Source organism: Orycteropus afer, unplaced genomic scaffold (genome assembly GCF_000298275.1).
Source record: "Orycteropus afer afer isolate SDZICR_OR568_19922 unplaced genomic scaffold, OryAfe1.0 scaffold00013, whole genome shotgun sequence".
NCBI classification, from domain to species: Eukaryota; Metazoa; Chordata; class Mammalia; order Tubulidentata; family Orycteropodidae; genus Orycteropus; species Orycteropus afer.
In genome coordinates this window covers 22814338-22830311 of record NW_006921600.1, presented here as the reverse complement: position 1 = coordinate 22830311, position 15974 = coordinate 22814338, and the positions used below count along the sequence as shown (strand labels likewise).

Below are 15974 nucleotides of genomic sequence, written 5' to 3'. Positions count from 1 at the left end.
CAGAAGGCTGGTGGTTCAAACCCACCAGCCACTCCTTGGAAGGAAGGTTGGGCAATCTACTTCCATAATGATACTGCCTCGGAAACCCAAGGAGGGGTCGCTATGAGTCGAGTTTGACTCAACGACAGTTTGGTGGTTTTGGTTTTAGCTATTTGTTAAAAGAGCACAATGCTCCCAACAGTCCCACTTCTAGGCATGTACCTAACCAAAATGTGGACATACATTCACCTAAAACTTACACAAGAATATGCAAAGCGGCATTATTTATAATAGCAAACCCCAGAAAAACCCACAAGTTCATTTCTAATAAAATGGAAATAAACGCCATAGTGTTTGATTGTGCGGTATATTCACATAATGAAATACTGTGCAACAATGAGAATAAAAGAATTACAACTATATGAATCTCACAGTATTAATTGAATGAAGCCAGACATAAAAGAATACATATTATTTCATCCTAGAACTAATCTTTAATACTAGAAGTCAGAGTAAATGTTACCTTTGCATAGGGGGCATGATTACCCACTGCCATGAGTCGGATCCGACTCATAGCGACCCCTCCTTGGGTTTTCAAGGCAGTATCACTACGGAAGTAGATTGCCCAACCTTCCTTCTGAGGAGCAGCTGGTGGGTTTGAACTGCCAGCCTTCTGGTTAGCAGTCAAATGCCTTAGACACAATACCACCAGAGCTCTGGGGGTTGGGGGGATGTGGTTAGTGATTAAAAAAAGATATGAGGGGAATAGTAATGTTCTGTTTCTTGAGCTAGATACTGGTTACATATTATTTCACTTTGTGAAAACTCATTTGTATGCTTGTAAGCATATATATGCATTCATATACAAACTCAAAACAAACCAAACCCACTACCATCAAGTCAATTCCAACTCATAGCAACCCCCATTGAGTTTCCGAGGCTGTAAATCTTTACAGAAGTACATTGCCTCATCTTCCTCCCACAGTGCAGCTGGTGGGTTTGAACAACCGACCTTCTGGTTAGCAGCCAAATGCCTTAGCCACTATGCCACTAGAGCTCCTTGTAGTCACATATATATGCATATGGGTATTCTATGTGTGTGTGTTATTCAATAAAAAGTTTTCAAAATAAGAGAAAGGAGCAAATAATGCTCAAGGCAGAACTTTTTCTGCTGGTTAAGCTAAACTGTTGTTTGTTTTTAAGACTTCAGGGGTCATTTGAGGTCTTTTAGTGGTAATATTTGGTGATTATAATTCTCAAGGAATGAGCAGGTTTTGCACAAAGAAAACCAGGGTCAACTTTCAAGACGCCTGAGGCTCCAGGGCAAACCAGCTCTTTGAGCCAAAGCAGACGAAGTCGCCCAGGATAGAACGCTCCAGGGATGTCAGGTTCTTCTCCAGGGGGCCTCGCTCACTGCACCCTTCTGGGCGCTGCTGTTTAGGTGGGTTCCTGGGGAGGCTGGGGATAGATGGGAGGGCCTCTGAGGGGCCCTGACTGCTGGGTAGCCTAGAGCAGCAAGGGGACCGCCTCATTCTGTAACTGATCAGATATTAAGGCCCCCTCTCCACCCCCATCTTCACTCTTCTTCCTTAGCCAGTCAGCACTGGCTCTAGTCTCTGGCTGGAAAGCTCCCCTGGTACTCTGCAACCAAAGCCAGTGTTCTCTACATCAACCCAGTTGGGGCTAGAGGAATAGGTAGGGACCTCCCCTCCCCAGCTGACTTGGAGTGGACTGTCTGGAACCCCAGGAGCTTTCCTGGACTCCTGATCAAGGATCTGGGGGTGGGGAGTCTCTGAGGGGGGGCCATTAGCCTGGTTGTGGGATGGAGGCCTGATGTTGTTCGTCGCCCTGACTCAGAGCCCCACTTTGCACTAGGCAGACTTGTCATCTTTCAGAGGCAGTCAGGCTAGCCCTGATTTAGGCACTACAGCAGCTGCCCAACGCTTGCAGGGCTTTGGAGTAATGGTGTGCATGTAGCATCAAGAGGAGCCTTTAAGACCACCCTGTCCCACTGAGTATGTGGAGGGGGCATCATAACATCACTGGCTGAAGGTCGTGGTAAGGGGCTATTCATGACCAAGCCGGGCTGGATCTCCCATCTCCCTACTCCCAGCACAGACCTTCTATGCTACTGCTCACCAGAGTCACCGTTCCTTTGCCCTTTCTTCTCCTTTGTAACTGCATCCCCTGTACCAGAGTCTTCACTGGAGGTGCTCAGAAACATCCCCCTCCCCTGCACCTGCCCTTTTCTGCTAGTGTCCATCCATTGTTCTGGAAACAGTGAATCTGGGCCTGTGTCTTCCAGGGGGGACCTGCAGGGGAAAGAGCAGTGTCAGTACATCATGCTGACAAGAGACTTGGACCAGGAAGCTGGAAGGTCTCTCAGACTTAAGCCCGAGGTCTGTTCTCTCTTGCCCCACACTCCCACACCCACCCATCTGGCATTCACTCACTTTACAGCAGTTTGCCTTCCCGAATGGGAATCTGTATCATAAAGATCTGCTGTGTTTTGGTGGTATTGCCAGCCAGTCCTCTATGAAGGCCTCTCCACTTACCTCCCTGGAAAGCCCCACCTGAATGATTGCATCTCTTAAACAGCTGTTTCCTCTTGGCCGTTATCCCCAGCTTTGTGGGCCACTTCAGGAGTCTCTATGTGGGTTTCCTGTTTCCCTCATCAGACTGGAGGGAGGACTGTGTCTCTCCCATCATACCTGGGACTCCCTGAGGGAAGGGGCTATGTCTCCTCCCACTCAGGGCTGATTTGTGGCTTTAATGCTGCCAGGAGTCCATGTCTGATGTTGACTGGTGGGTTTTTTTGGGGGGGTGGTGGTGGTTATTTGAATCATTTTTGAATGTGGAGAATGGTCTTGGTCACCTTTTTCCAGAGACTTGGCAACATGCCTGTGTGGCCCAGCCTGCCTTGGGGAAGGGTGGCTCCCGCAGAGTTGTCTGCTAGCTTCCCATCTCGACCTGGCAGGCTTCTGCCAACCTGAGAGCCCATTAGCTTCTGGGGCTTCCTTTCTTTCCTAAGCCAAAGGAACTGAGATGGAGTCGCAGCAAGGAGGGGCAGAGGTTACACATCATAAAGTGCTTTCTGGCAGGGAGGGTGGTTAGACATAGGCAGGGATACCTGAGGGAGGAGCTGGAGGCTTCTCCAGGCAACCTCAGAAGCAGGAGATGTTTTCTCATTGCTCAGGGGAATTTCAGGAAAACCCAACTGGCTTCATGTAAATAGCAGTGAACTTCTCATCAGGCTAATGTGTTGTGTGGTGCTCCTAAGCATGCACTTTCTAGTAGGAAAAAGTCCCTGTCTCTGTTTTCCAGTTTATATCCCAAGCCCTTGAGGACAGCCTTTGTACTGGCTTAGGGCAGAACATCCCCAGACAGGCCCTGAGGAAGAGACAGTAATGGACAGAGAACCAAGATGCCTGAGTCCCAATCTCTCTGTGCTCAAAGTCAGCTATGTCACCAGGACACTTCTCACTGGGTCACTAGTCCATCTTTCTAGTCTCTTCCAGTTCTAACAGGTTATGATAAATGACAGCTTCTTTGAGCCTCAATTGCTTCATCTGGAAAATGGGGTTAATAATTTGTCCCAGCATATGTTATAGAGTTGTCATAAGCAAAAGCGAACTGGTTTGTAAAACATCGTGTTATCTGTCATTGTGGAGTGGAGGGAGGTGCCTTGCTCCAGCCCTACTCCGCCTCTCTTTGGCACCTCTCCTGTGCCAACAGAGGCTTGGCAAAAACCCAAGCTCTGCATGTGATAAGTACCTGTCTCTTCAGGGAAATGCATGTGGTTAAGGTTGGGCAGAAATTACACCAAGCCCCTACACCCTTACCCCATCAGGGCACCTTCCTGCATTAGCTGGAGATGGCTCTGAAGTAGGCACCCTTGCAAAAGAGCTGGCTTCTCCAGCATGGTGCAGATGCAGTAGGTGGGCCAGGGGTAGAAAGGGCTGGATGGAGGCAGGGTCCCTGACCCTCTGCCCACCCCACCCCCAGCTTCCAGTGCCCGTGGCTGTGCTGCTTCTGCTGTCCAAAGAGCGGCTGCTGACCTGCTGCCCCCAGAGGAGCCCCCTGCTCCTGTCTGCAGATGAGCTTGCCCTGGAGACACGGCCTCCGCAGAGGGAAGACTCTTCCTCGCTGACCCCCAAACTTCAGCCAGACTCAGGTGGGGCTGTAATGAACTCTCGTCCTCACAGCCCTGAGTGGACAGTGCATGCATACCTACCAGCTCCCAGTGCAGTGTTCCAATTCTGAGAGACGTGCTGGGACTTGTGGGGTGCTGTTACGAAGGAGGGGAACATGAGAACTGATATCCCAGTTTCATCTGAACACAAAGGACCTTGGAGGACATCTCCTCCAAGGTTCTTTAGTGGTGACATTTGATGATTATCATTCTCAAGGAATGAGCAGCCCTTCTCTGGGACTTTCCTGGCCAATCCCCTCTCCCAGCATGAATGAGCTAGGTTATAGGTGATAATGGTGGAACAAAGCCTTGGCCCTGACTTTGGGATAGTCTGCTGAGGCAGTAGATAAAGCAACTTGGCCAAGAGAAGAAGGAAGCAAGACTGCTGGCTCTGACTTCTATTCTACCCAATCCAACCTGTGTGACCTTGGGCAAGTTACTTAACCTCTCTGAGCCATGATTCTATCAGGACTATGGGATGGACAAAGGCTGACACAGCTAGAGAAGGTGGGAGGCAGTACATGGTTCCCATTCTCCCAGGGCTCTTCTGCTTGCAGATACTTCTCTCGGGCAAACAGAGGGAGGAGAAGCTGAAACCCACCCCTATATCTTCTCCAGGACACGGGGACCTGTTTGGCTGCTGCCAGAGGAAGAACTTCAAAGGGGCCCCTTATTCCTTCTTCGCCATCCATATCACAGCTGCCCTGGTCCTGTTCATGACAGATGGCATGACGGTGAGCCTGCCTTCTGATGGTGCCCATTCTTGGGGACCCAGCTCTCCTGGGACTCAAGTCTAGGAGTGGCAAGAGAAAGAGAGGGACATCTAGGTGTTCTAGAGACCTCCTAGCAAACCTGCTCCTGTCTGCAGATGGCCTGTACTTTGGTTGATTTAAAACTTTAAGCTAACTAAAGTGCCTAGAGGAGCCTGTCTCCCTTGGTACTATGGGCTTCCTAGCCAGCCAATTGTTTTTCTTTTTGTTTGATTTTCATGAACTCCGTGGGTATGAGCCCATCTTTTTTTGTTAGCAAGTGCAGTCTATCCACTTTTTTAAAGAGGCAGAGCCTTGTTCCCCAGATTAGAGGTCATGTCACATAAACTCAAGGACACTTTGCTTTCTGGAATACATTACAAGCCCAGGCTTCTCAAGCTAATGTCAGAACAAGCCCCAGGCAAATTTGAGCCCAAGCTATCCACTTGATGGCACCTAACAACAATAATTCATCCCTCTAGTGACCTCTGTAATACTCTACTATACCTTTTCTCAGAAATATCTTTAGGGTTAGATACACATGGTTTTGAATAGCTGATTGATGAATGGATTGCACATAAGGGACTTTCCAGAGAGGAGACCCTAAGACCTAAGTGGCCCAATGGAAAGTACTCTTGACAGTGCTGGTTGACTTTCAGCTCTCAGTGTGACCTTGGGCGAGTCACTTCTCTCTGCTCTCTCATCTGTAAAATGAGATGCTTGTGCACACTTTTTTTTTTTGAAGCTGTGGCACCCTCCTTCAACAAAAAAATCTGAGGAATCTGCATAAATAAAGACAGATGCATAGTAGAGGTCTTTTGTGGTTGAAGGGGGAAGGAGGCCTGCTCAATCCCAGGAACTTCCTGTGGAGATCAAGACACTTCCCTGGAGCTCCTAGGCCTCACCAGGGGCAGTCTGTCAGCTGTGGTCCCCAGCTCTGTTCTCAGCACAGGCCTGTATGGTCTTTGCTCTGAGCCCACCCTTCACTGAGCATCTGGGAGCAGGAGCAGCCCTTCGTCAGCCTTCACCACACTTGCCCCAGCCAGGGCTTTCTCTGTGAGGGTTAGGGTCTGGCTAGGTTCCACGTGTGCTCATTGGGGCCTGGTCTCTCCACAGGGGGCGTATTCTGCCTTTGTGTACAGCTATGCAGTAGAGAAACCACTGTCTGTGGGACACAAGATGGCTGGTTACCTCCCCAGCCTTTTCTGGGGCTTCATCACCCTGGGCCGGCTCTTCTCCATTCCCATCTCCTCACGAGTGAAGCCAGCCACCATGGTTTTCATCAATGTGGTAAGTGGCTCCTTGTTCATGCCTTGTGCTGCCACCACCCCAGGACCTTTGTTTGGGACTGGATAGAGTGGAGAGAAGAAAGATGCTGGTGAAAAAGGGATGGAAATGCCGGCTATGGAGCACACCATCCCTTTTCTCGGCCTTTGATTTCATACCATAATAGGAAGGGGCTGCATATAGTGATGGCTATGTGCAGAGCAGATCCCAGCTCACCTCTAGCTAGGAGCATGAGGGGAGCCGGTGCTGGCCCTGCTCCACCCATGTTAACATTGATGCCCAGCTGGTCAGAGCCCTCCAGACTTATAGAGGCTGTGGAGGTCAAAGATCCTTCGGAATCACCATCTCTGGGCTAGGGCCTAGGAATTTACATTTTGAAGCTCTTCAAGGTGATATTTTCTTTTAATTGTTTTATTTTTTGGAATACTGTGCAACCCTAAAGAATAACATAGAAACTCCAAAACACCACATAACATGGATGAATTTGGAGGAAGTTATGCTGAGTGAAATAAGTCAATCACCAAAGGACAAATATTTTATTAGTCCATTATTGTAAAAAGTCAAGGAAAAGTTTATATATGGAAGGAAATTTTCTTTGTTGGTTACCAGGGGTGGGAGGGGAGGGAAGAGAACACTGTTAGATAGGTAGAGACAAGTATTGATTTGGGTGAAGAGAAGGGCAATGTACCAAATGTGAGTGATCAACATGGTGGCATTGAGAAAGAGGAAGACATAGAGAGGTGCATGGGAGGTACAGACAACAAAGATGAACCCTTTTGCACATACAGTACTGTGTTGTCAGTGAAGGTAAACGTGGCTATATGGGTGGATCGATGAGTAGACAGGCTGTGCAGGGGGAAGTGTGCCCAAGACCATGTATAGGGTTGGCAGACAATGTTTCTACAAGTGTATTTGTATGTTCTGTAAGAATTCCTAGGTATATAGTAGAGCTGACAAGGGACAAAGCTGTCACTTCTTTATCACAGCCAGCTATCCAGAGGGAGCAAGTAGTTGGACTTGTGGGCTTGGGACCATAGTCACAGGGGACATCAAGCTCAATTGGCATAACATACTACACAAAAACATTGTTCCACATTGTATTTTGGCGACTAGTGACTGAGATCTTAAAAGTTTGCAAGCATCCATCTAGATGCAACGATGTGTCTCTCTTCGTCCAGAGAAAAGAAGAATGAAGAAAACCAAAGATGCATGGAAACAATTAGTCCAAGGGACTGGTGCACCATGCGATTCTCAGCCTACATGACTATGAGACCAGAAGAACTGATGATGCCCAGCTACCACTGTCAACCACTCAGAGTGGGATCTATGTAGGAGATCCTGGATAGAGAGGGAGAACAATGTGAAACAAAACACAAAATCATTAAAATAAAATAAAAGGACCAGGTTTGCTGGTCTGATAGAGCCTGATGGAACCACTGAGACTACGGCCCCTAGCTGACCTTCAGATCTGGAATTGAACCCACTCCTGTGGCTTCCAGCCAAACAAAAGACAAGCATATAAGCTGAACATTTACATTAGGTAGATGCACTCCTTGGAGAGAACAATCATGGGAGAATAGAAGGGATGTGTATGCACAGGGAGACAGCTCAGGGGGTAGGAGTGCATGGAGGAAAGGACACAGGGAAGAGATAACTATGGGGAGGAAGTGGGAGAGGAGCTGGTGCATTGCAGGAAATTGTAGTCAATTACATGAGACAAAGTGTATGTGAAGTGCTGTATGGAAAGTGAATTTGCTTTGTAAACTTTCACCCAAATCACAATAAAAAAAAAAAAGTTGTTTTATTTTTGCTGAAAATACACAGAGCAAAGCATTCACCCAGTCAACAATTTCTACATGTGTAGTTCAGAGACATTGGTTTCATTCTTCACTTTGTGTCAATAATCTCACAATTTCTACTCAATTGTTTCACTACCATTAACTTAGACTCACTGCCCCCTAATTTTCTCATATATGTTTTAGAATTACCATTGTAAATGTAAGGAGTCCTGGTGGCACAGTGATTAAGTACTTGGCTGCTAACTAAGAGGTTGGCAGTTCAAATCCACCAGTCACTCCTTGGGAGAAAAGGCAATCTGTTTCTGTAAGGATTCACAGCCTGAGAAACCCTAAGGAGCAGTTTCACTATGTCTTATAGGGTTGATATCAATCAGAAGCAGCTCAATGACAATGCATTTGGTTTAGTTTTATACCATGCTTAGGAGCCCTAGTGGTGCAGTGGCTAAAGTGCTCAGCTGCTAACCCAAAGATCAGTACTCAAACCTACCAGCCATTCCTACGTGGCAGTCTGCTTCCATGAAGATTTACAGCCTTGGAAACACTGTGGGGCAGGCAGTTCTACTCTGTCTTATAGTGTTGCTATGAGTTGGAATTGACTCAACAGCAATGGGTTTATTGTCAATTTGGTCTAATATAAATAATCTTTTAAAAGAGCACAATACTCAAGGCATATGTTCTTTACTATGTGACCTAATCTGATGTTTACTTTAAAGATGATTTCAGGGAATAATTTTAGTTAAAGATTTAAGCAGTTATCTCAGGACAATAGATTCATGTTTTCCTCCAGTCTTAATGGGGCAATAAGTCCAGAATCTTTAAGAATTTGAAATTTTGTTCCACAGTTTTCTTCCTTTGATCAAGATCCATCAATCATATCCTTGATCAAAATGTTTGGTAACAGTAGCTGGGCACCACCCAGTTCTTCTGGTCTCTTGACAGAGGAGGCAGTAGTTAATGGAGACAATTAATCCTGAAGTCTTCTCTTATTCCTGGGTCCCCTTCTCCCTCTGTTCCTTCCAGTGAATAGAGAGTACTTGTTGTTTCTTGGATGGCAGCTTACAAGCTTTTAAGACCCCAGACACTGTTCACTGAACTAGCCTCCTATGTGATTCTTAATAGCCACATTGGCATTTAAGAATTGTTGCTTTCAAGGAGCTGGCTTGACTGAGAGGCAGGAGATACAGGCTCAAGTGATGGGTGAAGATCATTGTCCTTATGTGCATCCACATCTCCAGATCTGACAGAGGGTCCAGATTACAGATCCTGTAGGGAGGGACCTTGGAGGTCATCTAATCCAACCTCCCATGTGGACTTGAGTCACCTCTATAGTATCCCTAACATCCCTTCCAAGGGGTCCACAGTCTGTTTAAACACCTCCAGTGACAAAACTCTACCTTTCCAGGTAGCCCAACCTACTGTAAGAAAGTACTTTCCTAGGTTGAGTTTCTAATGGAGAGAGGCTTAGGAAGTAGTGCTCAGGCTATAGAGACCAAGGATCATGATCTTTGACAAGGGCCCTTGGATTTAGTCTTGTGATGGTTGTGATGACCTTCAAGAAATTTCATTTTGATGGTGGAGGGTGAGTAGAAGTCAAACTCATGGGCTGAGAGTGAGAGGAATGTGGACAGTAGAGGATTGAGTATGAATTTCTCTTTGTATACATTTCTTAGTTGTAGGGAGTTTTGCTTGACAGGGGTAGAGAAGAAGTCAGTAAGGAAGAGGAGTCTCAAAATACCAGTGTCAGAGAGGGACTGAGTGAAGGAGGCCTTGTTAGAGAAGAGGTGAGTGAAGAGCAGAAAGGGAGTAGAGTATTGTAGAGCAAAGCCACAGAGTCTGCTTAAAATAAAAGCAAGAGAGATAGAAATTCATAAACTAGGGCAGCACAGAGCAACCAAGCAGTTAGAGTGCTGTAGTTTGCAGGAGCTGAGGAGAGATTCATAGTCAAAAAGCAGGAACTTCTTAGCAAAATTCTGATTGGTTGGACTTGCCTAGACTTGCATAGGCACAGTCACATTCTTACAAAGATTGCTTTTTCAGACCCTCCTAGGCTTGCCTGGATTTATTAAGCACACCTACATTGCCTGTTCAGCAAACTGTTGAAATTAGTACAAGGGTTATAGCTTTAAAACACAAGCAGGAGTGTAAAGAAAATGGAGTTCAATTTGTCCCTGCATCAGTCATTTTATGATGCCAAGCACCCCAGATTTTGAAGTGCCCTTACACACTTTAAAGCAGAAATGCTGCCTGAAAGTAGAGTCAATAGAGCTAAGGAGTCCAATGCAACCTTATGAGTATGCTGAATGCCTTAATTTAAAAATACTCTTACATATCCAACAAAATGGAGTTTGGCTGGCCTCTTGTTTTAGTCATCCAGAGAGTGTCAAATCCCTTAGGTTTTAAATACTTTTACACATTTTTCCTCTTGATCAAGCCCCTGCTGTGAAAGCACTGGTCACCCATAATTGAGTATACTTTGTTCTGTGAGAACTTATCTTGAAGTTTATAGATGACTACTTATCACGTGTAAGTTTTTAAGATCCAAAACACTGATAGTTATAATGGTGGCCAGGTACCATCTAGTTTATTTGCTTCACCTCACCATGTTAATAGGGCTCATTTTCAAGTTGAATAATTTAGACTTATAGAGCTGTGTGGAGTGGGGCTAGATTAGAATGAAAAATCTCACTGTCAAAGGAGGGAGGTCATTCTAAGGGACAAGGTCAATCTTATCTGACATTCTAGTTTCCTTGAAATACATAACATGTTGCACAGCATGGGGAGTAGGTGACTGATTACAAATATTGGAAACACATTTGATAAAGCATTTGATAAGATCTATAATGGTTATGCAGCTCTGGTGGCACAGTGGTTAAAGCATTTAGCTTCTAACCAAAAGATTGGCTGTTCAAATCCACCAGCCACTCCACAGGAGAAAGATGAGGCAATCTGCTTCTGTAAAGACTTACAGCTCTGGAAACTCTGTGGGGCAGTTCTACTCTATTGAGGGCAACGGGGTCTTTTGTTGTTGTTGTTGTTTAAATAATTATTGCAATAATTATTAAAATTATAATTCCAGTCTGCATAATTTGTATAGCCAAGACCTGATACCTTCAGGTAGCCCGCTAAAGATATTGAGAAAGTCAAAAGAGGACGATTCAGGTTCCAATTCCATATGTAGCCAAGTAGCCTATTGCCATATATTTTTCCTATATCTTGTTCAACTCTGGAGGATGTGTTGATGCAGGTGCAACAGGAGGTGTAGACTATAGCAAATATGCCTCCTTGTTGGTCTAGAAGGGAATTTAGAACTGTTATGTTCTATAAGACAACTTTGGCAAGAGAATTTAAAGATTTTTGTTGAGCTTCTATACTGTTTGCAATATCTTTAATAATCAGTTCCATTGAGGTGGCCAGATTACATAAGCTTCATCTAATTCAGCTACTCCATAAAAAGAGAAAAAGGATCTTAAGAATCTGTATTCTATTCTTGGGTTTAATTGAATGAGATTGTAATAACCATAGGAATCAGAGGATTTTGAAGTTTCCCTTTCATTATAGGCCAGAACCTTAAGGTTACTAGCTCAATGAAGGTTTTTTCATAATTACAAATATCTATAGGCATTCCTATGGAGCTCTGGTGGTGTAGTGGTTAAGGCATTTGGCTACTAACCAAAAGGTCAGTGGTTCAAACCCACAAGCCACTCTGAAGAAGAAAGATGAGGCAGTCTGTTTCCATAAAGATTTATAGCCTTGGAAACCCAGTGAGATCGCTATGAGTCAAAATCAACTCAATGGCAGTGAGTTTGGTTTGTTTTCAGTTAGGAGAACTCCTAGTTGGCTTAAAGTGCATTGGCCAGTCATGCTCTTGCCATCAAAGCAAGGTAGAGCACAAGCAAAAGACTGCTTGGTTGGATTAGGACCTCCACTGGCATCAGAATAATTGGAACAACCCCATAAAAAGGTACTAAAGGAAGGACAGACTGCATCTCCACTGCCTGCAGTGATGGTCACGTTAGTTTGTGTTAACCGTGGTTCAATAGACAAATAGATAGTCATCCTAGGAGGGCTGGAATGTAACTTTTTTAATTCTTGGGGGTGACAGATTTAAAAATGGAATCCAAAATTGTGACCTCAAGGTCATAAATGCTCAGGGCAGGGGGTGGTGGTTGCAGTGGGGTCAATTGTGGGTGGAATATAACATGGCAGAGCATATTTGATGGAGGACAGGTTAAAGCAAGGGTTCTGAGATAGAGATGGACCAGGGAAATGCCATAATCTCATTCATATGGCTCTTTTGATGATGGGATAATTTATGATGACAGGTGCTTCAAGACTGTAATTATGCATAGGTCAAAGTTACTGTGACCTGAACAGAAGAAAGATGACAAATCCAATTGTTAGTTAAATTTCTGGGAGCAGGTACTGCTTTGTTTAGTATAATGAAAGCATTTTCATCCCATACCTTAACAGGAATTAGAAGAAGTACCAAGGAAAAGCTTAAAAAGGGCTTCATGGTAGAAGAGAATTAACTGTGAATAGTACAATAAGGCATATGTCACAAAAATCACTGTTATGATAAAGTAAAATCTTCATCTACTTGCATGAAGAAATTCTTTACCATGCATTAAATCCTAATTGGAAAAATAAAGCTACTTCAAGGCAGTAAGTACTAAGCAGAGTGCAATGATTTCAGTAACCTACATCATTACTAGAACCACCGGGTGATAAGGCCTACCTTATAAGAATAACTGTAAAGCAGAGCCTAAAAATGTCAATAACTTACATGGAGCCTTTTTCTGCCTTCTTGAGATCTACTGTCTCTATTCAGAGTCATCTGCTTCTGGCCCAGTAACCGTTTGTGTCTCAGTTCTCTGTGGGCAGGGAAGTCCAAACAGGAGGTTTGGCTTTCTTCAGTTGCGACAAACGGATCCAGGCTTTGAACTTTCTAATTTGGCTGCATAAGCGTTGGTGAGAACTAGGTAGTGGTCCCTTCCAACAGATTTCTAAAAGAGTCCTTAAGTTGATGTGTTTTCTAATATACATGATCACCAGGAGAAATGCTGAGGGGCTCCTGGATGTCTGTCTCCTTATTTTCAAAGGTTTCTTTAACCTGTGAATGACAGCTCTTAGAAAAATACATTAAAGACTGACAATATTTTAATAAATCAGCTTGCACAATATCAGAATCAGCACTGGAAACATAAGGAAGGATCATAGACCTTCCAGTAATTATTTTGTGTGGAGTGACTATGAGATCCAAAAAGTGTGGTTCTCAAATTCAGATGGACTAAAAGGAGGACCTTTGCCCAAGGTAGACTTAAAATTTCATAAAGCTTAGCAAGTTGGGCTCTAATTATTCCACTGGTTCTTTTCTATTAAACCATGAGATTGAGGATGATAGGAACAATGCAATTTCTGGTAAGTAGGAAAAATTCTACATAATTCTTCAATAATTTGCCTGGTGAAGTGAGTTCTTCAGTTGTTACAAAATTTTTTTGGTGTTGCCCAGGTGGGTATAATATTTTCATGGAGCAGTTTTGTTACAAAGGTTGCAGTAGCATTTCAGCAAGGAAAAGTCTGTCCTCAATGTGAAAACCTGCAAACCACTAATACGTATTTATAGCTTTTTGGAGATGGGATTTGAATAAAATCTATCTCCTTTCAAGCATAGGCCTAGAAGGTAAAGAGTATCATCCAGGAGGCACTTGAAGTGTGTTCTGGGATTGTACCATGGGCAAACAGGACAATGACTGGTGACATGTTCAAGAACTCCAAAAAACTTTACCCACCAGTATTTCTTTAGAATTTCAATCATTTTGTCATGTCCTAAGTGCGGGCCCTCATGTGAGGCTGCCATCATAAGGACATGCCAATGTTTAGACAAGATCAATTTTCCATTAGGCCCAGTCCATAATTTGATATTGGAGTCTTGATAACAACCCTCCTATTTCCATATCTCTATATCATCTGCCTAAGGCACTTGACTGCTAATCAGAAGGCTGGTGGTTCAAACCCACCAGCCACTCCTCGGAAGTGACTTGACAGCAATAGGTTTTTTTTTTTTTTAGTTAGGGCTCTTAACTCAGCTTGTTGAGCTGAGATGGCTTTGGGTAGACCCTTACTCTCAAGGACCTCAGTAGAGGCAGTGACAGTGTACCCAGCTTGGTAATGGCTGATAGGAACAGATTTTAGAATAGAACCATCTACAAATAAAACTAGGTCAGGATTTGTTAAAGAGGTTTGTGCCGAGTCTTTTCTGGGTGTCAAAAGTTGCTGAGTTAAATCCCAACAGCCATGCATGGGGAAATCATTTTCATCTGTGGTGGGAACAAGGGTAGCTGGATTTAAATGAGTCATAGAGTGTAATCTAACATTAGATGTGGCCAGAAGGAGAATTTCATAAGAAATGAGCCTCCTGGCTGATAAACGTTGAGTCAACACAGAATTAAGCAAGGTAGATACAGCGTGTGGATGTACACATCTAAGAAGTTACCCAACATTGTATCAGAAGTAAAGGAGCTCTGGTGGTATAGTTGATTAGGCACTTGGCTGCTAACTAGAAGGTCAGTGGTTCAAACCCACTATCTACTCTGCAGAAGAAAGATGGGGCAATCTACTTCCATAAAGATTTACAGCCTTGGAAACCCAATGGGGGTCACTATGAGTCAGAATTTACTTGATGGCAGTGAGTTTTTATATCAGAAATAGTTTTTACTAATTTGGTTGTGACAGCTACAGCTCTCAAGCAGGGAGGGTACCAGATCAAGCTGCAGACTATGACAGCCCACAGGTCTCTGCTGCCCTCCATGTTTCTGGGTCAGCATGCCTAAGGCATTGCCTAACATTTCATGACAAATAGAGAAAAATGATAATTAAGAAAACCACACAAGGTAGCTATGAATCAGAACCTACTCAACAGCACCTAACAATAACCAAGAAGCAATAGTCGTTAAAGTCTTAATTTGGTTACACCTTCCTGGTCTCCTGGCATGATCTGGAATGAATCTGGTTCATAGGCCTTTAGCTATTTGTGTAAGGGCTGAGCTGTTAGGGAAAAATTAAGAATCCAGGTTCTGCACTATTCATAAAGCTCCACAAATCCTTGTAGCTGCTTCCTACAAATCCTTGTAGCTATTTAGGCATAGAGAAAGCAAGGATGGTTTCTTTCCACTTAAGGTCAATAAAAATACCTTCCAGGACTTCCGGTAAGATGGAGGAATAGGCAGGCAAGCAACACAGACCTTCTTCAACAAAGAAAAGAAAAACCAATTGACAGAGATACAGAAGATAATCCTGGAGCCCTGAGCTTTGAAAGGAACTATGCAGAAGTGGATTAGGCACCAACTAGTGGAAAAACCTGAACAAAAACAGTGAGTACAGAGATGGTCGTTGCTATGGACTGTCAGCTACTCTGACGGGACCAACAGCCTGAATATTTCCAAGTGGTGTTGGGGCATGAGAATTGACCTAAAGATCAATCCTGGTCACCAACGGCTGCAGGGATGACTGCGCTGGTGGCCTGTGACTAGGAATGGAAACAGCAAGGAGGGAGACAACTTGAGCTGTTGACTTTCCGCTGTCAGGAGAGCACAGTCATTTTGATTGTTTACATGCAGCAGCCATTTTGGATATTTAAAGTGACTGAGGGCATAGCCATTTTGAATGTTTACAACTGGCAACCATTTTGAATTTTAAAGTGATAGCATTCTCATTCAGATTCCAGGGACCTAAGAGTGGGCTCTGTTTGCCAGGGTCAGCAGGGATATACAAGAGGCTGACAACAGGAAAGGAGACAGGTGGTGCAAAAAGGGCAAGGAGGCAACATGTTTTGACCTCACAATTCACAGGCTACAATTCAGGTTCAGGAAAAATGCTTAGTCTCTCTCCCAGCCCACTGTCCCTCAGCCAGCAGTCTCTCACAGTCTCTTTCTCAGCAGTGCTGGTCCCTCGGTGTCTCACTCAGCAATG

The 15974-nt window shown here is 44.4% G+C and overlaps 1 protein-coding gene across 1 annotated transcript in view; it reads left to right on the top strand.

Annotated features, from left to right (window-relative positions):
• MFSD4A (major facilitator superfamily domain containing 4A) overlaps positions 1 to 15974 on the top strand; it is a 64378-nt gene that overhangs the window by 28903 nt on the left and 19501 nt on the right. The window contains exons 4-6 of the mRNA XM_042782487.1: positions 3985 to 4153; positions 4790 to 4905; positions 6037 to 6210. Of these exons, the coding sequence (XP_042638421.1) occupies positions 3985 to 4153; positions 4790 to 4905; positions 6037 to 6210 (459 nt within the window). The remainder of the gene's footprint in view (positions 1 to 3984; positions 4154 to 4789; positions 4906 to 6036; positions 6211 to 15974) is intronic.